This window comes from Callospermophilus lateralis, chromosome 12, assembly GCF_048772815.1.
Source record: "Callospermophilus lateralis isolate mCalLat2 chromosome 12, mCalLat2.hap1, whole genome shotgun sequence".
Taxonomy (NCBI): Eukaryota; Metazoa; Chordata; class Mammalia; order Rodentia; family Sciuridae; genus Callospermophilus; species Callospermophilus lateralis.
In genome coordinates, this window is record NC_135316.1 from 59,515,965 (window position 1) to 59,541,310 (window position 25,346).

The following is a 25,346-nucleotide window of genomic DNA, read 5'->3' on the forward strand; positions in this document are numbered from 1 at the left end:
ATGCATATTTTCAATTTGGGACATAAATAATTTTAGGTGAGAGCTTATTGATTATGTAAAACCATTTATAAATCAGTGTTGAGTTCTGAATTATTATTTCTGAATGTTTATTTCACATTACAGACGAATAACTATATATTCTATTTATTAATAGTTTCAAATGTGATCTTTATTTACATAAATCCACTTTACCTATAATATTTCATGAATATTGATATTACATATGGAAACCTGTTTTATGATCTCTTGCAATTTTGTGGTTTGACTGATTATACAAAATGTTTTGTTACTTATCCAAGAATTGCAGAGTGATATCATAAGTAAATGTACCAGTTACCGGCAGTACTAAAATCTAGACTAGAAAGTGTAGAGAGGCATGTGTCTATTTGAATGAACATAAAAGCTGAGTCACAGATAGATCTTAAGGTCATTAAAAAGACCAGCTCTTGCCTTAGAATCCAGGTTCCCCGCCTTCTAGCCACTTTTCCTTCTGAAATACTACTCAGCACAGCATAGTATGAAAAGAAACAGAAATAGAAGGGAAACAGATCCCCTGGGGATCCCCTGGCAGGGATTACAGAGTTGAGCTGTGACTGACTGGCTGCCTCAGCTCCTGTAGGGAGGTCAGGCTCTGGTTTTTAGAATTGTTTCTAGTGTCCTGGATTCATTCCCTACCTGGCAGCAGCAAGGTCTTTCATTTTTTATTGATTGTTTTATTCCCTTCCTCAAAATAAAGGGCCTGCCTCAGTTTCCTTATTTTGTTCTCTACTGGGAAGAACTTTTTTTTAGTTGTGAGATTTTTTTTTTTTCAGATACAAACATTCTATTTTAGGTTTCTTACTCATAGCCTGAATTCATTTAACTTAATTCAGTTTAAATTTTGCTAAGGTGTGTTTATACATGTACATTAGTCAAAGATACTAACATGACTTCTGTGAATTTAACTCTGTATCTTCTGTTTCTTTGAATGTCCCAATTTCAAGGAACCATAGGAAGTTATAACTAATCCTCTAAGAACAGTCTTTCAGAATATGGTATCAAGATCTTGTATCTGATTGCATCAGCAATTTGTTGCACAGTGAAGGAAATGCCATGGTTTTGTTAAAACATATATTCAACTATCAATGACTATCAAATTGAATTAGTGACTAATGCCACTAAGTGCCTAGTCACATTTCTAAGAACCTTGCTAGTATTGACTCATTTACTCTTCACAGCAACTTTATAAGTTTGGTGGTATTATTGTTATTTCATCCTACAGATGGGGAAATCAAGGCAGAATGAGGGGAAGACTTTTCCACAGGTACACTGCTACCAAGTATAGGAGGTATGAATTGACCCCAACTTGTCCAACTTCATTGCTGTACTCAATGGGGTCGATTGTTGATTTTAATATCATTCCAGTTACTCAATTTGAACTGCCAAGCTATAATTTCATGTTATAGATTATTATTTGAGTGAATTGGAATTTTTTAAAACTCATTTATGAAATAGAAGTGATAAATATAAAAATATTTGAGTTTTCTGATATTTTGCCAGAGTTAATTAGAAATTAAATTTAAATGTTTTTTCTATATCATCTAGACTGTCTTTGTAAGGATGACTGTTAAAATAATCATGGAATTTTGTAGAGGAAGTAATGGTGACTAAAAATTAGACTGAAATTTTGGAGTGTATTTTCATGCCTAAAGCTTCAGTTTGTAAATTACAAAATACCTTAACTATAATGTACAGCTTTGTTATCACTGCAAAAGAACAATATGGAAAACTTTCAAAGTTACTTGAAAACATGGAAAAATTGTACCAGAGTATAATGGTATATTATGCCATTGATATGAAGAAGGTGTCTGTGGAAGACTTTTTTACTGACTTAAATAACTTCAGGACTACATTCATGGTATGGCAAAAATTTTAATTGTTTTTTTTAAGTATTTTTCTCTATACTATCTCATCTGTTATTTTATTATTTCATTCTACTCATTGTTATCTGTAACAAGTAGCAAACATGCAACATTCTAATGTTGAATGTTACCTTTAAAATTTCAGATTTTAAATCTATTGAAAAATATGTGGTTTGTTCTCTTTTTGGCCTTTCCAACATTAAGCTTTAATCAGCAATTGTGATTGAAAAAGTGACAAATTCTGAAGTTTTTCATAAAGGCTCCCTCCTGGCTGATTACAGAACTCTTTTGTAATAAGTTTTTGGCTATGAATTTGTTTCTTTATACTTAAGATCGATTTGTATTTTTGTGGTATAATTTTACCAAATTCCATGCAGCTCTTATGAAGCTTTTTTCCTTTTCTTTTCTTAATGCATTGTACAATAAGCTACCTGTGATTTTCCTTTGAATAGATTTTACATTCCTAGGGTTTCCTTCAGATAATTTAATAGGGAGGTCAGGTCTTTGATGTGGAATCCTTTCATTTAGGCATTAAAAAGATCTTTTGAAAAGTATTAGCTGATTAGATGGGGTGGGGGGGAACCACACACATAATAAATTGAGAAGGCATTGTTGCCTCCCTAGGGAAACTGGTGATATACTTCTACAAGGAAAAAATTGTTATTCTTAATAAATGGGTAAGTCATTTCTATATTTCAGCAAATGTTTGTAAGGATTAAAAAGTTTGGAGGCATAAAGAAAAAGAAGATTGAATTTTAAAGAACTGGTTCTTATAAATCTTAGGAAAACTTTATTGCTGACTTTCCTGGACTTGGTTATAATCACTTAGTAAAGATTAGATAGTCTTATAATAAAACCCATAATTTTAAAGAAAAACCAGTCTACAGTTAATACATATTTACTCACAGCTCCAGTTTATTTTCTCCACAAAGTGATTCTTTAAATTAGGTTTTTCACTATAAGATGTGAATTTTGTGGTTAGATTTATATATATTATGATGTATCTATGTCATATTCTGTACAACATATTGTTTTACATTTTATGTTTTCTGAGGCAACATAGCTTGGTGTGGAAGCAGTTCAAAAATCTCTGTAGTCTGAGAGAGCTAGATTTGAATTCCACCCCAATCATGTGGCTATGAACACTCCTTTAACCTTCCCGAGCCTCAGTTTCCATATTTTTAAAAGAAATGGTAATCTTCTTCCTTGAAAGACTGTATAATTGTTGAGTGAAATGATATATCAAAATAGTTTCTGACAATCTAAGTTGCTCAATAAATTATCATGCAAGAAAAGGTTATTTCAAAGGGTGCTCGGTGATCATATAACTTCTTATTCCAAGAAAAGTCTAGCTCTTGACTGTCTTCTGAGAGAGTACCTCTAAGCCCTGGAATCTCCTGCCCAATAAGGGTTTATTTATACAACTAGAATCTGAGATCAACCTAGATGGACTATGCTAACAGGTGAACACCAATTTTTGATCATGCGGTGCCCTGGACTACACTGTATCATTGTTGGTCTCTTGGGGGCCTGGAGACTGAGTAGCTCAGATCCATCATACAGACAATTTATTAAGTCCTTGACATCAGGGCTCAGGTGAGATTCCCTCTTTGGCAGCACTTCCTTTGTGCATGTTGTCACATATTATTCCTAGAATAATAAGCCCTGTTGGATTCTACTGGGAGGAGACAACTTCAAGTTGCACCTGCAACTTAGCCAGGACTCTGCCCTATATAGCTTTTTCCTTTATTGATTTTTTAATAGTTATTTTTTTAGTTGTAGTTGGACACAATACTTTATTTATTTTTATGGTGCTGAGGATTGAACCCAGGGCCTCGCACATCCTAGGCAAGCACTCTACTGCTGAGCCACAACACCAGCCTCCTCCTTTATTGATTTTAATCTTGTGTTTCACTTAATAAACTATAACAGGAATATAATGCCTTTTTCTGAGTTCTGTGAATCTATCTAGCAAATTATCACACCTGGGGGTGATCTTGGGGGGATCCCTGACAATTACAGGAATAAATGGATATATGATAATAATAATACACTTCACATATTATTTTCTCTGAATGTATGATTGTCTATGGTCCATTCTTCTAAATTCTTTACATGTATTATCTCAGTCGAACATCTTAGTGATTCTAAAATTTTTAGCTTTCACCATCCTTGTGTAGCAGATGAGGAAACTGAGACAGAAATAGAACATATCTAGCTCAGTGTCATACTGCTATAAAATGATGCAATTAGATTTTGAACTCATGTATTCTTCCATAAGAGTCTTCACTCAAACTGAATCGCTCTGCCTTCTGTATTCTGTAGTTTGTGTTCCACTTTAGAAATAAGAATACTGGCATTTGGGGAATTTCCTAATTACACGAAACTGATGTTGCCTATAGGTTACTGAATTGGGATTTGAATCCAAGTCTAATTCCAAACCTTCTCAAGTTTTAAAAATATTAGGGGGCTTTATGGCATTCTATGGATAACTTGAAATCTTCACTACTAAATAGTGGGTTGAGGGAGAAACTATTTGAATGAGAGCAAAGGGCAAAAAAATGGGTAACAGAGAGCCTTCTCTGTTTTACCTATTTCAGAGTCTTATATGTTGTAGAAGTAGGTGCTGTCAAACTTTCATGCACACCCTACATGAAATTAAAATTGTACTACTAAGCTTAAAGTATCTAAATAAGAAATAGTTCTTCTTGGAGAAGAAATTTTCTTCAGACTAAACTAAGAATAAAGAAGACTGAACATGAAATGGTTATATAAATGTGGTGACACTTCACGTACGCATTTTTTTGTTTTCTTTTATTTTTTGGCAGGGATGGGTGTATATGATTATATTGCTTAAATTTTGGAAAAAAAACATATCTTCAAAAATTCCAGTGTATTAATATTGACTAAAATTAGTGACAAATCCCTTGTTTAGTCAGTGTTCTGATTTCTTAGGAGATTGCTATTTAGTAGTTTCATATTATTCATCTTTGGGAACCAGATTAAGTTGAATAAGTCAGTATTCAGAAAATATTTGTTCTGTAGCTACAGATGTAGAATTTTAATGTACTGAAAGTCTGTTCTAGAAACTCATGTTAATATGATAGGCAAAAATATGTATTTTATTTAAAAAATACTATTAAATATTTCCATTGTTATCCATTGGCATTTAGGTGTCCTCATGGTCTTGAAAAGCAAGTTTTACTATAACATAAAGGTCCATTTTATTTTACATGAAGTGGTTTGGAATTATGTCCTTACTCCACACACTTTTGGCAGTTTTCCATACATGGAATATTTCTGCCTGGATTTAGGTCGCTTTGCATACTGTATGCTCTGCTGGAGCACTCCATAATTGTCTGGCTAAATTATACTTACCCTCTGACCTCTGTTCTAAATTTGCTGCCTCTCATAAAATCTGTGTCTATCTTATTTCCCTTTGTGTCTCTATGGTGTGTCTCATGGCATATAATAAATTTGTTGAATAACAGATGATCAATGAGTGGCATGCTTTATTAACTAACACATGTAGTACCAGCCATTTTCCAGGGCTGTAACCACTCATGTAATCCTTCCCCAAACTAGATATGGTATTCCTGTGGTTCCTCTTTTACAGATGAGAAAATTGAGGCCCACAGAGATCCTGATTTGCCCATCATGTACAACTAGCAAGGAGCCAAGGTGCTGGCCCAGGCTTTGTGGCTCCAGAGTCTGTACTGTATATGACTATATTCTTTTAAGTCCTATTAAATGTGCAACTGCTCTAATTTGTATAGATATAGCTCTTCAGTGATTTTGGGTTTTTTGTGGGGTTTTTTTTTTTTTTTTTTTTTTGGTGCCATGAGAGCCTTGTTACAATAGCTAAAGAGGGAACATCTGTTCCAGACTGCTGCCTCAAGCCATGTAGACCAAGGGGGAAAATTTTCAAAATCTTGTAGCTTCTCTGAAGAACAGCTGTTCGTTTTGACAGCAGTTCAACTCACCTCTCTTACTTGAGAATTCTCATCTTGAAATTAACTTTTTGTTGTTGTTTTGTTTATTTGTAGAACAATCTACTGTAGGTAGTTATGCCAGTGGGGAGTCATTTTATTTATAACTGCAGATCCAAGGTGGCCAGAAATAGGGAGTAAGTTTCCATTTTAATTTCACCTAGCTTTATTTTTGTTAGCATTGTCAGCAGGACAAAACCAGAAATAAATGCCAGTGATTGAGCACTAGCTTCTTTCTCAACCCTGTGCCAGGTGCTTTACATGTAGTGTCCCACTTAGTTCTCACAGTGTTTTGGGAGGTATAGCACCTTACAAGAGAGGTGACTGCACAGTAGCAAAGCCTCATGCCATCTCAGGGGCTACAATTGAACTCATGCTGCCTTGACTGCAAAGCCTGTCCTTAGTCCACTGCTGCTCAGAGAGTTTGCAGGAAAATTTAAGGTTGTAATTTTTAAGGGTGTTTTTGATGACAGGCTAGAGGGTGTCAGCAGAAGACATACTTTATTTTCTTACTCTGGTACAACAACATTCTCTTTGCATTGATAGGTTCATTGTAGAAAAATATTTGGGGGGCTGCTTTGGTTTTAAAATATAAAATATCCTCTCAGAGGACAGAATGTGAAACCTGATTTCAGGGGTAGAGTAAAGGTGAAGGCTAGAGAGTCAGCGCCACCTTTCTATAATAGATTTTTGTTTCCTATAGGACTTGTATGTAACATAAAGTTCAGTTTGGGGGTAGTAGGTAGAAATTCCTGACCTCTTATATAAGCTGAATAAATCAGTGGCCTTTCAGACATTAAGCTTTATATGAGGTGAAATCCATGGCTTTAGGAGCACAGTGCTGTGTAGCAATAATCATCATTTTACATTCGTGAGTGGTTTTAGACTCATTACATGCCATTAACAACCTACCTGTTATTAATAGATGATATCATGCTCCTGTGAGATGAATTGAGCTCATTAGGGAATTTTTGTTGGATCCTGCTAACAACCTCCTATCCTTCTTTATCTTACTCAGCAGTGTGTTTCTGTTTGTCCTTTGAGTTTAAACCTAATTTTTTGGCCTGCCATTGGTCACTGTGGCCTTAGAACATATTGCATATCCTGTTCCCATCTCCCTGTTCTATTAGTGGATTTTGCTCTTTTACTTACATGGCCTGAATAAGATTTTTGGTTTTTTTCTTTATCATTCATTATCCTGATGGCAGTTCCCCTTTTTATCATTGAAAGTTCCTTTGCTATTCTCTTTCATTAACTAAAATTCTTAGCACAGTATAATGCTTTTTGCTCTCTAAGCAGATTTCATCTGATACCTTATTTATTTTCTTTAATATCTCAGAGAAATAGTTTCTAATGCTTTTATCTCTTTGTACCCCTTTGTTATTTGTCCCTAATGTAACCTGTTTCAAAATAAATTTTCAACTAAATTATGCTTATTAAAATGTGTTTTAGTTTTAGTTAAAGATGTAACTACTGTGTGGACCCTCTGAGTTTGCAATATCAAATATTCCCATGTGGGAATTATTTTTTTTACTTCTGTAGAGTTTTTTTTTTTCCCCTGACCTTGTCAACATATTCTGTTGGGATGCTACTACATGTTCTTTTTTATTAGTATTTTCTAAGAAACTAACATAAACAAAAAGCACTACTTGCCTTAAAAGAGATCATAGTACCTCCCTCCTCTGCAAACTGGGTTTATTTTGTGGTTTTTGTCTTATTTTTATTTGGGCATAGATATATGTGTCAAACTTTGTAGTCATTATTTTCTAGGTTCAAAAAAGTCAGTCTTTCCTCTCTCAGCTTTATTTCCCACATATATAACTCCCACCTGAATTATTCGTGATGACAATCAAGGAGATAAATGATTTCTTGATCTTAAGTGATTGATGGATTCTGCTTGTGGAAGCCTTCAACCTATTTGTTGTTGTTGTTGTTTTAATAGTGATGTTTTGCTGTTTGTCTTCCTATTGGGAAGACAGCAGTGTTTGAGAGGCAGACTCTGGCAACAGAGCACCTGGCTTGAGTCCCATCTCTGCAGATTATGAGAGATATAACTGTGGCAAGTTCCTTAAACGTACTTAACCTTGGTTTGATGATAGTAGTCTGTTTCTTAGGGTAATTACTTTGTGAAAATCTAATAACTTAATGTAAATACACCCTCATACCTAGTTAGCTGTGTACAAATAATGAAAGTAATTTTACCTTTCTAAATCTCATTATAACACGATCAATATTTTAAATTTTTCATTTATGTTTTCAGAATAGAATACTGTGAATTGATCAAATAGCTTATTTCTCATGTTTACCTCTGTCTTCAGACGATTTCTACAATCTTGTTAAAATTCTGTTTCATCCAGGTAAAGATTTGTCATTCATACTATTTGTAGACTTGAAGTTGATTTGTGGTTCATATAATTGAAATATATGTAGTGAACAAATCCAAAATCAATTATAACTCACCTAATCTTTTGTTCTGTTGATCAGATAGAATTCATTATTCTACTGCATTTTCAGACTAAAGTATTATATCACACGCAAAAAAAAAAAAAACAAGAAAGAATCGAAGGAAGAAATCATCCAGTGGGAGGATATTTTGAGGGTAAAATTTTTTTGACAAGGAGGCAGCAGAACAAAACTTGTTTTGTAAATCATTTAAATTACACATATTTGATGCTTGTCAACTTCGATGCCATTTGTGCTGACTACTATGTGGACCAACTAGACAATATCAGGAATGTCAAAGCTCTAAGTCTTTCCTGTGTGCTTCTTAAATCTTATAGATTGATTCATCTGTGTTGTCAGAGGAAGGAAAATCTTGTACAAGTCCTGTGGTAGAGTGTTGAGCCAGCTTGTGCAATTATAATAGGAAGCATCTTCTATCCATGCTTATTTTGGTGGGCTCACAACTTGAAAATTGTATTTGGAGTCTTTTCACATAGGGCTTATGTCTTCATTAGCACCTTTGTTATTCTGAGATCATACTTGGAGCTATAAAGCTTCAAACCTAGAAGAAAATAATTCTGGTTATGGACTTTTTTTCTTCTCCTTTAGTATTTGTGAGTTTGCAACTTTGAAAATAATTCAGATAGATCCTGCTCTTTCTTTAGTCGTTTTGCAGTAATAACACATGTAGACTATGTGGCTTAATTTTTTTTTACTGATAAGATTTTTTATTATGCATTGCTGAATGGGATAATAAATGATTTGACTGGCAAGTTCTGTATGATTAACTGCCTCATAATTTGTATTTTCCTTTTATGTTTAAAGTATTTTTTTATTCAATGAAATGGTATAGTTAAATTATTTTAATACATTAATAAGCACAACATGTGTAATAATATGATATATTAACTAAGTATTTGAAAGGTGATGGTAAACTGGATATTAGAAATGTCAATAAAATGTCATGTTCTTTGTATAGTAGATAGTCATTTCTTTAATATTTTACACATGCACATACACACAGGGGAGTGGAAAAGAAGCTACACATTATAAGGATCACTTTCATGTTTCGTTGTAAACATAGGTTCACATGGGACAGTGTGGAGTTTTACTCCACGTGGAGAGATATTAGCTTATCAACAATTTTATATAAACCAAAATGCTATCCTGTCATACCTATCTCTAAGTATTATATGGAAACTCTTTTGTGTATATGTGCACCTTTATTTAGCTTATAGTTCCCTATTTTATAATATATCTCTTTGGAACACAAGGAAAGAGAATACATAATGAGAAATCAAATTGTAATTTGGAAAAGCTTTATTGTGAAATTTTCATACTTTATCAAAGAAGTATTGTTATATTAATCATCTATTTGTTGTTGTGACTAAAATACCTGACACAACTTAGAGGAAGAAAGATATATTTTAGCTCATGGTTTCCGAGGTTTTATCTGTGGTAGTCTGGCTCTAAGGAAGAACCAGCATGATAGAAGGATGTGGCAGAAAGAAAGCTCTTCAGTTCAAGGCAGCCAGGAAGCCTGGGTAGAGGGAGAGAGGAACAGGGAGAAGATAACCCTTTCTTGGGCATGCCTCTAGAGACCCATTTCCTCCAATGAATCTGACCTCCCACCAGTCCATTCAGCTATTGATAAATTAATTCATTCAGTATTGTTAGAAGAGGGAAAATCATGTACAAAGCTTGTGATGGGTGTTGAACCAGCTTGTACAATTATACTAGGAAGCATCTTTTGTCCATGCTCATTTTGGTGGGCTTACAATTTAAAATCCATTTCATGGATTAATTCACTGATGAGTCAGGGCCCTCATGGATCCAATCATTGCCTAAAATTCCCCACTTCTGGACCTTTCTGCATTGAGAAACTATGCTTTCAACACAGGAGCTTTTGGTCAGAGACTCCAGATTCAAACCATACCAACTGTATGAGTTGAGTGTCTCATTTACGTGGGAATTTTGTGAAGGGTTAGAAGGAATTACAAATAAACTCAGGGCAAAGTTACTAAGGGTCAATAGTGTCACCAGTGGGTTAATAAATAATTTGTAGATTAATCTTAAACTGATTATAGGAAAAAGAACAATTTCAATCTAAAGAGTTTAATCATTAGCACCTATACAACTTTCGGGCATTATAGTTTGCTTCTCACAACTGTAGTGGTCGATAAAGTTCAGCTAATAGCAACTTGTATTACATGTTAAGATGAATTGTTTCTACCAGAGCACAGTATATCATGCTTTCCTATTCACATTGATAGCATTTTTAATTTTAGTTGGTAATCCTAGAAAAATTACATTAATTTTACTGTTGTCCTAGATTACTTTCTATGACATCTACTATTGTAATTATAAATAGTAGTAGTAGGAACAAACTTATTGCCCATTAAGTACTTAAAGTGTGTGTGTGTGTGTGTGTGTGTGTGTGTGTTTGTGTGTGTTTGGGAAAAAATTTTATGTTTAGTTACAAAAGAAAATAATTTTGATGGAAAACTGACAAGTAGATTATACACTTTTGTTTCTTTACAAACTTCTGTGACTATTATTCACTTTTAAAATATTTTTTCATGTTTCTTTATGAGAATATGTGTAAGATCTTAGGAATTCATTTTTAATTTTTTTCAACTTAAAATATTTTCTGTTCATTTCTGAAGAAGTCATCAATGGTTTCTAGCATAGCCTCAACCTAAGGGTGAACAATCTCCTTGCAAGGTGTTTAATGGGAGTGTATTGTACCCTCATGTGGTTGTTTTCTTGAGAAAATTACCCTTATTTTTATAGTACCTAACACCCACTCTTCTGAAAAGCTTGGAGATTTAAGTTGAATTTATTCATATCATTTTAGGGTTGGGCAAGAACAACTGAATACTCTGATAAAAAGAATTTTTAGGTTAGAGGAACCTTGCCACAGTTATGGAACTTGAGCATCCATTAAGGTTGAAAGAAATATAATACTGAACAGGAAGACATGAGCTTTTTAAAAAATTTTTTTCAAATAATAAAATCTCTGTTAGTTTCCATTAAAAAACCATATATAGAGTTATAATAACTTGAAAAAGTTGAGATGGATAGATGAAACTATTAAAATGGCTAATATTTGAACTAGAGATGAAATACAAGGATTTTTTAAAACTCAGGATCTATGACAATCCACTTGTTTTTAATACTTTTGTTTTTATATTTTATTACAATTTTATCTTCCAGGGCTGATAAATACATTAAAGGCATGTTTTTAAGATGGACTAATTTCTTAAGCTTTTTGTAAGTGGGGTAAAACACACTTTGATATTTTAAATAACTTTTTGGGAAAAAATAAAACATTCATTGTGTTATCAAGTAGTGTTAAATATGAGATTAAATATCAATGTTAAATATCAGGAATTTCTTTTAAGTAACTGCAATATTTTTCCGAGAAAACATAGAAAACTAAATTATCTTTTCCAGAGTAGTCTTATAACACATATTAGATTTGAATGTATTAAAAACAGTGTACATATATATGTAAATTAAGTCCTTAGATGTATAATAGCTAGCCATCACGTTGAAAACTACATCTTGTCTTCCATGTGTAATTTACTATTCATCATACCTTCCCTGCCAAGTAACCCTGCCTGTATGCATCCATTTACTTCCCAATCAACTTAATACACACTCTATTTCAACATCTCTGAATAGTAAACATTTATATTGTCATAGAACTTTTAAAACTGGCACTCCATCATATGCTTGACAGAAGCATATATAATTGATATATACTAGAAAATGATTCTTCTTTGTATTGTTAAGGATAATTGTATTTGAGACAATTGACTAATTATATTATAATAAAATATTTAAAATCAGTGATATAGTAATAGAATATTATTTACTTATGTTTCTATGTATTATATGCTATACAATGAAGTGACATAGGTGAATTAACTGAATTAATTCTTAATATTTTATCTCATGTATTATGTTTTTTATTGGTTGTTCAAAACATTACATAGCTCTTGACATATCATATTTTATACCTTAGATTCAAGTGGGTTATGAACTCCCATTTTTACCCCGTATACAGATTGCAGAATCACATCGGTTAAACATCCACATTTTTACATAATGCCATATTAGTAACTGTTGTATTCTCCTACCTTTCCTATCCTCTACTATCCCCCCTCCCCTCCCCTCCCATCTTCTCTCTCTATCCCATCTGCTCTAATTTAATTCTCTCCCTTGTTTTTTTTTCCCCTTTTCCCTCACTATCTCTTATATGTAATTTTGTATAACATTGAGGGTCTCCTTCCATTTCCATGCAGTTTCCCTTTTCTCTCCTTTTCCCTCCCACCTCATGTCTCTGTTCAATGTTAATCTTTTCCTCTTGCTCTTCCTCCCTACTCTGTTCTTAGTTGCTCTCATTATATCAAAGAAGACATTTGGCAATTGTTCTTTAGGGATTGGCTAGCTTCACTTAGCATAATCTGCTCTAGTGCCATCCATTTCCCTGCAAATTCCATGATTTTGTCATATTTTAGTGCTGCGTAATACTCCATTGTGTATAAATGCCAATTTTTTTTTTTATCCATTCATCTATTGAAGGGTATCTGGGTTGGTTCCACAGTCTAGCTATTATGAATTGTGCTGATATGAACATCAACGTGGCAGTATCCTTGTAGTACGCTCTTTAAAGTTCTTCGGGGAATAGTCCGAGAAGGGTGATAGCTGGGTCAAATGGTGGTTCCATTCCCAGCTTTCCCAGGAATCTCCATACTTCTTTCCAAATTGGCTGCACCAATTTGCAGTCCCACTAGCAATGTACAAGAGTACCCCTTTCCCCACATCCTTGCCAGCAATTGTTGTTGTTTGACTTCATAATGGCTGCCAATCTTACTGGAGTAAGATGGTATCTTAGAGTGGTTTTGATTTGCATTTCTCTGACTGCTAGAGATGGTGAGCATTTTTTCATGTACTTGTTGATTGATTGTATGTCGTCCTCTGAGAAGTGTCTGTTCAGGTCTTTGGCCCATTTGTTGATTGGGTTATTTGTTATCGTATTGTTTAATTTTTTGAGTTCTTTGTATACTCTGGATATTAGGGCTCTATCTGAAGTGTGAGGAGTAAAAATTTGTTCCCAGGATGTAGGCTCCCTATTTACCTCTCTTATTGTTTCTCTTGCTGAGAAAAAAAAAAAAAAAAAAAAAATTTTTTTAGTTTGAGTAAGTACCATTTGTTGATTCTAGTTATTAACTCTTGTGCTATGGGCGTCCTATTAAGGAATTTGGAGCCTGACCCCACAATATGTAGATCGGAGCCAACTTTTTCTTTTATCAGGCGCAAGGTCTCTGATTTGATATCAAACTCTTTGATCCATTTTGAGTTAACTTTTGTGCATGGCGAGAGAAAGGGATTCAGTTTCATTTTGTTGCATATGGACTTCCAGTTTTCCCAGCACCATTTGTTGAAGATGCTATCCTTCTTCCATTGCATGCTTTTAGCCCCTTTATCAAATATAAGAAAGTTGTAGTTTTGTGGATTGGTGTCTGTGTCCGCTATTCTGTACCATTGGTCAACCCGCCTATTTTGGTACAGTACCATGCTGTTTTTGTTACTATTGCTCTGTTATAGTAACAAAAACAGCATGGTACCATGGTACCATGAATTGTTTTTGCTATTCTGGGTCTTTTTTCCATGTGAATTTCATGATTGCTTTATCTATTTCTACAAGAAATGCCGTTGGGATTTTGATTGGCATTGCATTAAACCTATAGATTACTTTGGGTAATATCACCATTTTGATGATGTTAGTTCTTCCTATTCATGAACAGGGTATATTTTTCCATCTTCTAAGGTCTTCTTCTATTTCTCTCTTTAGGGTTCTGTAGTTTTCATTGTATAAATCTTTCACCTCTTTTGTTAGGTTGATTCCCAAGCATTTTTTTTTTTTTTTTGAGGATATTGTGAATGGGGTGGTTGTCCTCATTTCCATTTCAGAAGATTTGTCACTGATATACAGGAACACCTTTGATTTATGCGTGTTCATTTTATATCCTGCCACCTTGCTGAATTCATTTATTATCTCTAGTAGTCTCTTTGTAGACCCTTTTGGGTCTGTTAGATATAGTATCATATCATCCGCAAATAGTGATAATTTAAGTTCTTCTTTTCCGATTTTTATGCCTTTAATTTCTTTTGTCTGTCTAATTGCTCTGGCTAGTATTTTGAGAACTAAACTGAATAGAAGTGGTGAGAGAGGGCATCCCTGTCTTGTTCCAGTTTTTAGAGGGAATGCCTTCAGTTTTTCTGCATTCAGGATGATGCTAGCCTGAGGCTTAGCATAAATAGCTTTTACAATGTTGAGGTTAGTTTCTGTTATCTCTACTTTTTCTAGCGTTTAGAACATAAAGGGATGCTGTACTTTTTCAAATGCTTTTTCTGCATCTATCGAGATGATCATGTGGTTCTTATCTTTAAATCTATTGATGTGGTGAATAACATTTATTGATTTCCATATACTGAACCAGCCTTGCATCCCAGGGATGAATCCTACTTGATCATGGTGCACAATTTTTTTGATATGCTTTTATATTCTATTTGCCAGGATTTTATTGAGGATTTTTGCATCTAAGTTCATTAGAGATATTGGTCTGTAGTTTTCTTTCTTTGAAGTGTCTTTGTCTGATTTCTGGATCAGTGTGATGTTGGCCTCATAGAATGAATTTGGAAGAACTCCTTCTTTTTCTATTTCTTGAAATAACTTGAAAAGTATTGGTATTAATTCTTCTTTGAAGGTTTTGTAAAACTCCGCTGTATATCTTTTTTTGGTTGGTAGTCTTTTGATGGCTTCTTCTATTTCCTCCTTTGTTATTGGTCTGTTTAAATTGGTTCTTGGTTAGCATGCTAAGGGTCTGTCAATCTCATTTATTTTTTCAAAGAACAAACTTTTAGTTTTATCAGTTTTTTCAATGGTTTTGTTGTTGTTGTTGTTTCGATTTCGTTGATTTCTGCTCTGATTTTAATTATTTCTTGCCTTCTACTACCTTTGCTGTTGTTTTGCTCTTCCTCTTCTAGGGTTTTGAGATGAAGTGTGAGTTCATTTATTTGTTGGTTTTTTCTTTTTTTGAGGAATGAACTCCTGGCAATGAATTTCCCTCTTAAAACTGCTTTCTTTGTGTCCCATAGATTCTGATATGTTGTGTCTGTATTTTCATTTTCAATTTTTTTATTTCCTCCTTTATGTTTTCTGTAACCCATTGATCATTCAGTTACATATTGTTCATTTTCCAGGTGATGCAGGATTTTTCCTTCCTTCTTTTATCATTGATTTCCAGTTTCATTCCGTTATGTTTAGATAAGATGCATGGTATTATCTCCACACCTTTATATTTACTAAGAGTGCCCTATGGCATAATATATGGTCTGTCTTTGAGAAGGATCCATGTGCTGCTGAGAAGAACGTGTATCCACTTGATGATGGTTGATATATTCTATATATGTGGGTTAAGTCTAGGTTATTGATTGTGTTATTGAGTTCTATAGTTTCTTTATTCAGCTTTTGTTGAATTCACCCATAATTATTGTGTTGTGGTCTATTTGACTCTTGAACTTGAGGAGAGTTTGTTTTATGAACATTGCAGCACCATTGTTTGGTGCATACATTTTGATAATTGTTATGTCTTGTTGGTGGATGGTTCCTTTTAACAGTATATAGTGTCCTGCTTTATCCCTTTTTGCCGCAATCCGGCTGCAGCAAAATAATGGGGGGGTGACGAATAACTTGTGTACCTTGATACAGCAGGAATGGAAGCCCTTTATTGTAGGACAGGAGTGGTATTTAAACATTTTACACAGCTTATCTAATTAGCATAAAATAGATACAGCAGTCAACCAATAAGAAATCTCCACACTTAATGGCTTGTTTTTGTTATTTCACAAACCACTCCCTCTGGCATTTTGCCAGGCACCATGCAGACTTGTTTACAGACTTTAACATTTCTCTGGCAAAATAACAGGTGCCAATCTGACTTGTTACAGACCTTAACACCTTTTGATTAACTTAGATTTAAAGTTGATTTTATTCCATATGAGTATGGCCACTCCTGCTTGCTTCCAAGGTCCATGTGAGTGGTATGATTTTTCCCAACCTTTCACCTTCAGCCTGTGTATGTCTTTTCCTATCATATGAGTCTCCTGAAGACAACATATTGTTGGATTTGTTTTTTTAATCCAGGTTACTAGCCTATGTCTCTTGATTGGTGAATTTAAGCCATTAACGTTTAAGGTTACTATTGATGTATGGTTTGTACTTCCAGTCATGCTTGCTTGCTTATCTATCTATCTATTTATTTATTTATTTTAATTTGGCTAGTTTTTCCTTTTTGGTTATTTTTTTTCTTTTTTTTCCTGAGTTACCTCCCACTGTTAGTTTTAGGTGCTGTTTTTCATTCCTCTTCTTGTAGTGTTTTTCTCAAAATGCCTTGCAGTGCTGATTTTCTGGCTGCGAATTCTTTTAACTTTTGTTTATCGTGAAATATTTTAATTTCATTATGAAATCTGAAGCTTAATTTTGCTGGATACAGTATTCTTGGTTGGAATCCATTATTTTTCAGCGTTTTCTTCTCGCTTTCAACGTCTGTGATGAAAAATCAGCCGTTAACCTAATTGGTTTACCCCTGAATGTAATCTGCCTTTTTTCTCTCGTAGCTTTTAATATTCTCCCCTTGTTCTGTATGTTGGATATCTTCATAATTATGTGTCTTTGTGTTTTTCTATCACGGTTTTGTATGTTTGGGGTCCTGTAGGCTTCCAGGATTTGGCAATCCATTCCATCTTTCATATCTGGGAAGTTTTCTAAGATTATTTCATTCAATAGATTGTTCATTCCTTTGGTCTGAACCTCTACACCTTCTTGTATCCCAATGACTCTCAAGTTTGTTTTTTAATGACATCCCATATCTCTTGGATGGATTGCTCGTGATTTCTTAGCATCCTTTCTGTGTTGACTATATTCTTTTCAAGATGATAAACTTTGTCTTCATTATCTGATGTTCTGACTTCTATTTGATCTAGTCTATTTGTTATATTCTCGTTTGAGTTTTTAATTTGGTTTATGGTTTCCTGCATTTCTCGGATTATATTTGATTTTTTTTTAAATCTCTATCTCCTGGTAGAGCTCATTCTTTGGCATTTTAATTTGCTTATGTAATTCATTTTCAAAGTATACTTTCATTGTTTGGACTTGCTGTCTAATGTCTTCTCTAAGATTCCGTTCTATCTGAGTTAGGTATGCCTTTAGTTCTTTCTTTGTCCATTTTTCTGATGCCTCTAGGTTCTCCTGTGAATTTAAGTTGTTCTGCATTGTTTGTAATCCTTTTTTCCCTTGTTTTTTTATGGTGCTCATGTTACTTTCCAACTCTGAGTGCTGTGTTTCTGTTTTCTTCTTTAAATTTGTTTTGTTTTTTATAGTTCCACTATATCTCCTTTGTGTTGGGAGACAATGTTTAGAGATGTTGTATTTAATTGTTATTTAAGGTAAATTCATTAGTTTCATTAAAGGCCTACAGATTTTGATGGCATATATAGAATTGAGGTTTGAACTTAGGATTTTATGTTGAGGTCGTTCGATTTGATGGTATGGAAGTTAGTATATGTTGGCTTCTTTGGGGGGTTGCTCAAATGCAGGCGGATATTAACAAGAGAATAGACAGGAGTACTTACTTGGGGGTAGTTAAGGGCTTAGGTTGATTTTGGACCGATTCGTAGTATTCATCTATTTGCATTTAGTAAGTTGTACATAATCTGGGTGGTCATGCTTAAGAGGAAAGATGGGGAAAAGGTAAGGAATCAAACCAAGAAAGAGAGAGGGAGATAGGAAATAAAGAGAAAAGAATAGAAAAGAAAAAGAAATGATAAAAGAAAAAAATAATAATAAAATGCAGTAAAATAAAAATTTCCATTAAAAATAATAATATAATTTAAAAAAGAAAAAAAATTAAAATTTAAAAATTTAAAAATTTAAAAAAAAAGGGAAAGAGGGAAAAAAGGGCGGGGCACTGTTAGGCTTCTATTTTCTTCGCTTCCAGTAGGTGGTTATGTGCCAAGATTTTGCCCTCCAGCTGTAGGAAACAATTCATGTGAGGCCGCTCCCTCCTCCCCTCCCCCCCCCACCCCCGCCGTGTCTCTCAAAATCTGTTAGCTTAGGTTATTCCTGGTCTCTAGTCCCCTCTCTTCTCCTGCCCGCCAGGCCTTTCCCAGTGTGATACCTCTCGGCAGTTCAAGGTACACTCTGGGCCTGCAGTTTCCTGGACATGGAGCGCAGCTATTGGGAACCGGCACCTTATTGTTTTGATTCCCTCTGCTAGCCCCTCCTCCAAGAGCTGGCGAGACAGATTTCATTTTCGCCGCTGGTGGGAGGGGGGAGTTGGAGGTCAGGTGCCTTTACCTTTCCTCACGCCTCTATTCATGCTCACTCTGTTAATCACGCCCCCGGAAAGCCAAGGAGAGATTTTATGCTATTTCCCGCTGTATGGGATGTGGTATAAATGACCCACACCTGTTCTATCGCTGAATGAGGTGCAATCTTTCTAAAACTGGCAATGGTGATGTCAGCTCTCTAAGATGGTGGCCGCTGGCTTCCTCGGTTGGCTGTCCGGTATGGAAGACAGAACTGGACCGCTTCCTTCCCCCGTCTCAAACCCAGAATTCAGCCTGGAGCACAGTGAGGGCAGGACCGGCAGGAGTCCACAGAATCTGCAGCGCCGTTTTTCTGCGTTGCTAGCACGTCGTTTCCGGAGCACTGCAGTCTCTAGCAGTGGGGTGGGTCACCGAAGAAACAGCTTGAATCTCCGGGCGCACAGTTCACTCACGGTTCAGCCACTATCTTCCAGAAGCCTCTCTCATGTATTATTTAATGTTTTGCCTATTTCACAGAGTGACACAACTCTGTAGTGCTGAATAGTTATTTAACAAAAATAACAGAACTTCATATTTCTACCTCCTTAATATTATACTCTTTCCCACATTTAACAATGAATTCAGATTTTTCAAAAATTTCTAAAAGTAGTAAAATGTCATATTTATTATATATATATATATATTTTAAAGAGTGAGAGAGAAAGAGAGAGAGAGAGAGAGAGAAATTTTTAACATTCATTTTTTAGTTTTCGGCGGACACAACATCCCTGTTTGTATGTGGTGCTGAGGATCGAACCCGGGCTGCGCGCATGCCAGGTGAGCGCGCCACCGCTTGAGCCACATCCCCAGCCCGTCATATTTATTATATTTTTAAAGGTGTCTTTAACTTTCAGTTTTAACATTTGTGGGTGGTGAGTGCTTAGTTAGGGATTGATTTTATATGGCTGTTCAATTATCATTGTTTACCTCTGGATTTTAAAACACATGTACAATGTGCCCAGAAATACATATACTTTATAAAAACTGCAACATTATATAAAGTATTTAAGAAATGAGACATTGAGTCATATAAAAGAAAACACATTTAAGGACTTTCATTATCATGATATGGTTTAATAGAGACTCTTAAAGACTTATTCAGTCAGAATACAGGAAACATTTTAAAATACAGCTGTTTGGTAAGAAAGTTAGAGAAATATCCCAGGGCAAAGGGGTTAGAAGAAAAAAGACAAAATTGAAACTTCATTGTTGAGCATAGGTAAGGAAGGGGAAAGCTAGACTTACCTAGGATGTTGATGGCTGAGACCATGGTTTGGTGCAGAATAAGTGAATACATTGAATAAAACTTGTAGGAACCTGGGACAAGAGCATATTTAATCTTATTAGGCTCAGAAATGATCTCTGGTTGTTTATAGAAGCTCACCCAAAGTCCTGTGCTAAAAACCCATTACAATTTAGGTCCTGAAGTTTCTCACAAATTAAGTTCAATAAGAATAATTAATTCCCATCACCAAATAAACAAGAGAGGAATTGTGTGGTGAAATGATTTGGAAAAAGCAAAATAATATATAGAGAACCAAGAATCTAGTTATGGAATAACAATGTGTGACATGTTTTAAGAAAAAAACAATAAGTTTATAAAGACAGAGAATCAGGAGTCTACCAAAAATGGCCAAGCAGTTTCGTAAAATAACTGAGTTAAATTTATGAAATTGGAAGTATGATGATTGAAAGTAATATTCATTGGAATAAGGAGTAAATAATACTCAGCTAAGAAAAGAAATAATAGTTTGTATAGTATATCTAACTAAATTGTCTAGAAAGCAATTCAGAGAGAGACATTTTATTTTGAAGTCTAATATACTTTTTAAAGAAACACATAGAATAGTTTGAGAAAGCCTAACACACTGTATAATGAATGTCCCAAAGGATAGACTCAAGAGAATGAGTGAAAGATAATATTCTACACAATGAATAAAAAATTCCAGATTAGAGTCTACAAAATAGGAACTAAACATATATTTTTGCACTCATTTTTTAAGAAATCATATATTAGTTCAGAATAGCACCAACAAACCCCTTTAAAAGTAGCCACAGGAAAAGAGGTATAACCTCCATATATTTATATACAAATAACTTCTCATCAGCACAAGTAGAAACTAAATGAAAGTAAGGTAGTATCACCCAAAAGATAGAAAAAAGTTAAAAAATTGCATGTGCCCCAAATAAATTGATGAACTATATGAATATCTTGATAGATGTATCATTGTACTGAAAAAGTTAGAGTTCTCTAACATACAAGTCAAGCAGAAAAAAATAAATGTATGAAAGCTTTGAGGAATTTAAATAGATTTATTTGCTTATTCTGTATAGTATAGAAACTCTAAAGAATGCCCATTTCGCTCAAGTACAGTCACCAACTAGTATCAAATTGATTATGTACTTGAGATGACTAAAGACATTTCAGCATAATAACAAGTGTCATTTTCATTCATTGACCACAATAACATGAAACTAGAAATTAAAAAGATGAAATTTTAAAACTATTGTTTTGAAAATTCTGAAAACACACTAAGTACTCTGAGTCAAAGATAAAATCATAGGAAAATTTAGACCTGAACAATATTGGAAATACCCCATGTCAGAATTTGTGAGATCCAATGAAAGTGGTATAAAGCAACTTATGTTTTAAGTGCTTCAATTACACTCAGAAAAATGAGAATTATACCCCATTTGATTCAAATGTATGACATATCAAGATCATTGTATTGTCATGTGCAACTAATACAAAAAATGAACAGAAAATCAACAAGGTAAGCATTTATCTCAGAAATTAATAAGGACATTGTATGATTTGGGGGAAAAAATGAATGTTCAAGAATAAGAATAAGTGATGAAGAATTTTAAAATTCAAAATGGTATATTGAAGCCAGATAATTTTCTGAAAAGATTAATCAAGAAAAAAAGAAAAATGATAAGAATATAAAAAGAAACATAACTAAAGATACTGAAGATAGTAAAAAGTACATACTGTGAAAATTTGTAGGCCATAGTAGGAAAAGTTTTGTTAAACTAGGTAAGTTCGAGAAGAAAATAATCTGCAATTGTTTCAAAATGCTTAAGCATTTCTAGAACTAATTTTTAATGATTTCTTTTGATTTTTCTAAAATATTTGGGTCTCTACTCCATACCATTCAAATACATTGATTTCAAGATAAAGTAGGTACTTAAATGTGAAGAGCAACATTAAAACTTCTAGAGAAAATATGATTCATTTAAAGTGTAGAAGGATATAAAAGGGCTCAGAAATAAAGGAAGAGATTTTTGACTAGTTTTAGGAATTTCTGTTTATTGAAAGATAAAGTACAGGACATTTAAATTTCAGCATTCTGTTTATAATGGTAACATTTGTATCCACATTGTTTAGAGAAGGACAAATCATTAAGAAAGAGATAACCCAAAAGAAAGTAGGTGAAACATATGAACAGGCATTTTATAGAATAGGGAATACCAATGTTTGTTTACAGATATATGAGAAGCTGCTTGAACTAACTGGTAACAGAAATACAGATTAAAAGCAGAATGTGATATCAAATATACCAGCAAAATGGAAGAAATTAAGAAGACTTGTCATGACAGGTTTGGTGAGTGTGTAGATTGTGATTATGTAGAAAAAGTCTCAATATACATTGACATAACTACTCTGAAAACAATTTAGTAGTATCTAGTATGATGAAGACTTTTCAGTCATGTCATTCATAAATTCGATTCCTGTCTTAGCAGTGGCTTTCAATCTATTTCCACCATGATCCACATTTTAAACAATTGTTTACAAGGAATTCCACCATGATTTTACATGTATGTATTTTAAGAATAGAAAAAGCTTCAAGAAATTATACTCAATACTGCTTGTATTGCAGTCAAGGGCTTTCTATTTGTTAACTTAAAGAGTAACTTTTAAACTGATTTAAGGACCAAGTATCGCAAGTATGATTAAAGAACTCTTATATATGTGTACTAGGAGACACATACCAAAATGTTCATGTCTGCATTATTCATTGTAGCCGAATATTGGAGAAAAATCTCATTGATGGGAAAGTAAATAGCACAATTTAATATAGGCACTGAAAGTGAAGTGCAACTTGCACTTTTAAAAATGGAGCAATCTTAAAAACAAATCTTAAGTGAAAAAAGCAGGTTATAGCTGAGTGTGGTGGCACCTGCCTGTAATTCCAGCAACTCAGAAGGCTAAGACAGGAGGCTCCTAAGTTCAAAGCCAGCTTCAAAAACTTCGCAAGACCGTATCTCAAAAGGGCCCTGGATGTCATTTAGTGGTTAAGCACTGCTGGGTTCAATTCTTAGTACTCCCCCCTCCCCCGAAAAGAAAGTCCCAAAAGTTAACATAAAGGATGGTGAGATTTTTATGAAATCCAAAGATTATATTTATAATAAAAGCTACGACTTATATAGCATCCCTCTCTGCCAGATACTTCTGAATTTTACTCATATTACATGCATTCATTTAAATTTACTCACTCTGGGGCATTTTGGTTCATCTGAAAAAAATGCGTTACATACTGTCATAATAAATACTTAAGCTAGTCATGGAAAATTTCTTGTTATAGCAGTTGTATAAAATCAAATTATGTGAGGATGTAATTGTTAGCTCATATTTTCTAATTGAATACACACATTTGATATGTCTATATATTTTCATAACATATTTGTTAATGTACCTATATGTTATTATGTAGATGTTTTTCTACTCATCATTACCATGGAAATCATTTTAGCCTTAGGAATTTAGGTTATTGACTATGTCATTTAAATTCAAAAATCAAATGTGGTAAAGTTTTGAAATCTTCTGTGATCATTGGTGTGGACTGGTAAGTCTGTGCATCTTTCAGAGAAGGGCATGCACTAGGCTTCATCTGGGAATATATTCTCAAAGAATGTCATTTGGTAATGTATAGCTGAAAATAGTCAGTGTGCCAGTGCAAGTACAAACTTTTTTTTTTTTTTTTTTCAATTGAGTAAAGAGAAAACCAGGTCTCCTAAAGCACAAGAAGTAAAATTTAAAAATCAATAATGGGATTGTATCAAACAAAAAGCTTCTTCACAACAAAGGAATAATCAAAAGCATGAAGAGAGGGCCTACTGAATGGGAGAAAATCTTTGCCATCAATACCTCAAATAAGGTATTAATTTCCAGGAACATACAAAGAACTAAAAAAACTTAACCAAAACAAATAACCCATTCTACACATGGGCAAAAGAACTAAACAGACACTTCTCAAAAGAAGAAAATATGAACAGTCAACAAATATTTGAAAAAATATTCAGAATCTCTAGTAGTTAGAGAAATGCAAATTAAAACTACACTGAGATTTCCCCGTTCCTCCAACCAGAATTGCAGTTATCAAGAATACAAGTAACTGTAAATGTTGACATTTTTCACCCACATTGCACTTAAAGCTAAGAATGAATCTCCTGCCCCTCCCAAAGAAGGGAGTGTTGAAGGGAGTCGACAGCCATAAACAGAAGGAGATCTGCATGTCACCTACCTTTTGGTAGGCCCAAGACATTGCAGCTCTATAGGCACCCCAAATTTCTTGGAAGAGCACCCTCAGGAGAAACTTCATCAAGTTTCCCCAACCACTGAGTCAGCCATGGGGAAGATTGAAGACAACAACACACTTGTGTTCATTGTGGATGTCAAGGCCAACAAAAACCAGATCAAAGAAGGTGTAATGTAGTTCTATGACATTGAGAAAGGTTAACACCCTAATCAGGCCTGATTGAGAGAAGGCTCTCGATTATGATGCTTTGGACTTTTCCAACAAAATTGAAGTCATCTACAGAGTCCAGATGTCTAATTCTAAACATATGCTTTTTTTTCACCATTTAAAACAAAATAACAAATTTGGCAAGGACATGGGGATGGGTACATTCATACCTTATTAGTGGGAATGTAAATTGGTGCAACCACTCTTGAAACAGTATGGAGATTCCACAAAAAAACTAGGAATGGAACCACCTTTTGACCCAGTTATCCCACTCCTGGGTAAATACCCAATGGAGTTAAAATGAGATAGCCATATCACTGTTAATAGCACAATTCACAGAAGCTAAACTATGGAACCAGTCTAAATGCCTGTCAACAGATGAATGGATAAAGAAATGTGATATGTATGGAATATTACTCAGCCATGAACAAAATGACTTTATGACATTCACTGGTAAATGAATGAATCTGGAGACTATCAGGCTAAGTGAAATAAGCCAGTCACCAAAAAACAAAGGTCCAATGTTCTCTCTGAGGTATGGATTCCCCCACATCAAGGAGGGGGATGATGAAGAATAGAAGTTCAGTGAATTAGACAAACAGGAATGAAAGGAATGGAGGGATGATAGAAAAAGGAAAGACAGCCAGGCGAGGTGGCTCATTCATGTAATCCCAGGGTCTTGGGAGGCTGACACAGGAGAATCGCAAAGCCAGCCTCAGGAACTTCAAGGTGCTAAGCAACTTACTGAGACCCTGCTCTAAATAAAATACAAAATAGGGTTGGGGATGTGGCTTAGTGGTTGAGTACCCCTGAATTCAATCCCCAGT

General features: G+C 34.3%; 1 protein-coding gene across 4 annotated transcripts in view; it reads left to right on the forward strand.

Annotated features, from left to right (window-relative positions):
* Diaph3 (diaphanous related formin 3) overlaps positions 1–25,346 on the forward strand; it is a 464,142-nt gene that overhangs the window by 289,274 nt on the left and 149,522 nt on the right. For all 4 annotated transcript variants that reach the window (XM_076871975.2, XM_076871976.2, XM_076871977.2 and 1 more), the window contains one exon: positions 1,733–1,897. In XM_076871975.2, coding sequence (XP_076728090.2) covers positions 1,733–1,897 — 165 coding nt within the window. The remainder of the gene's footprint in view (positions 1–1,732; positions 1,898–25,346) is intronic.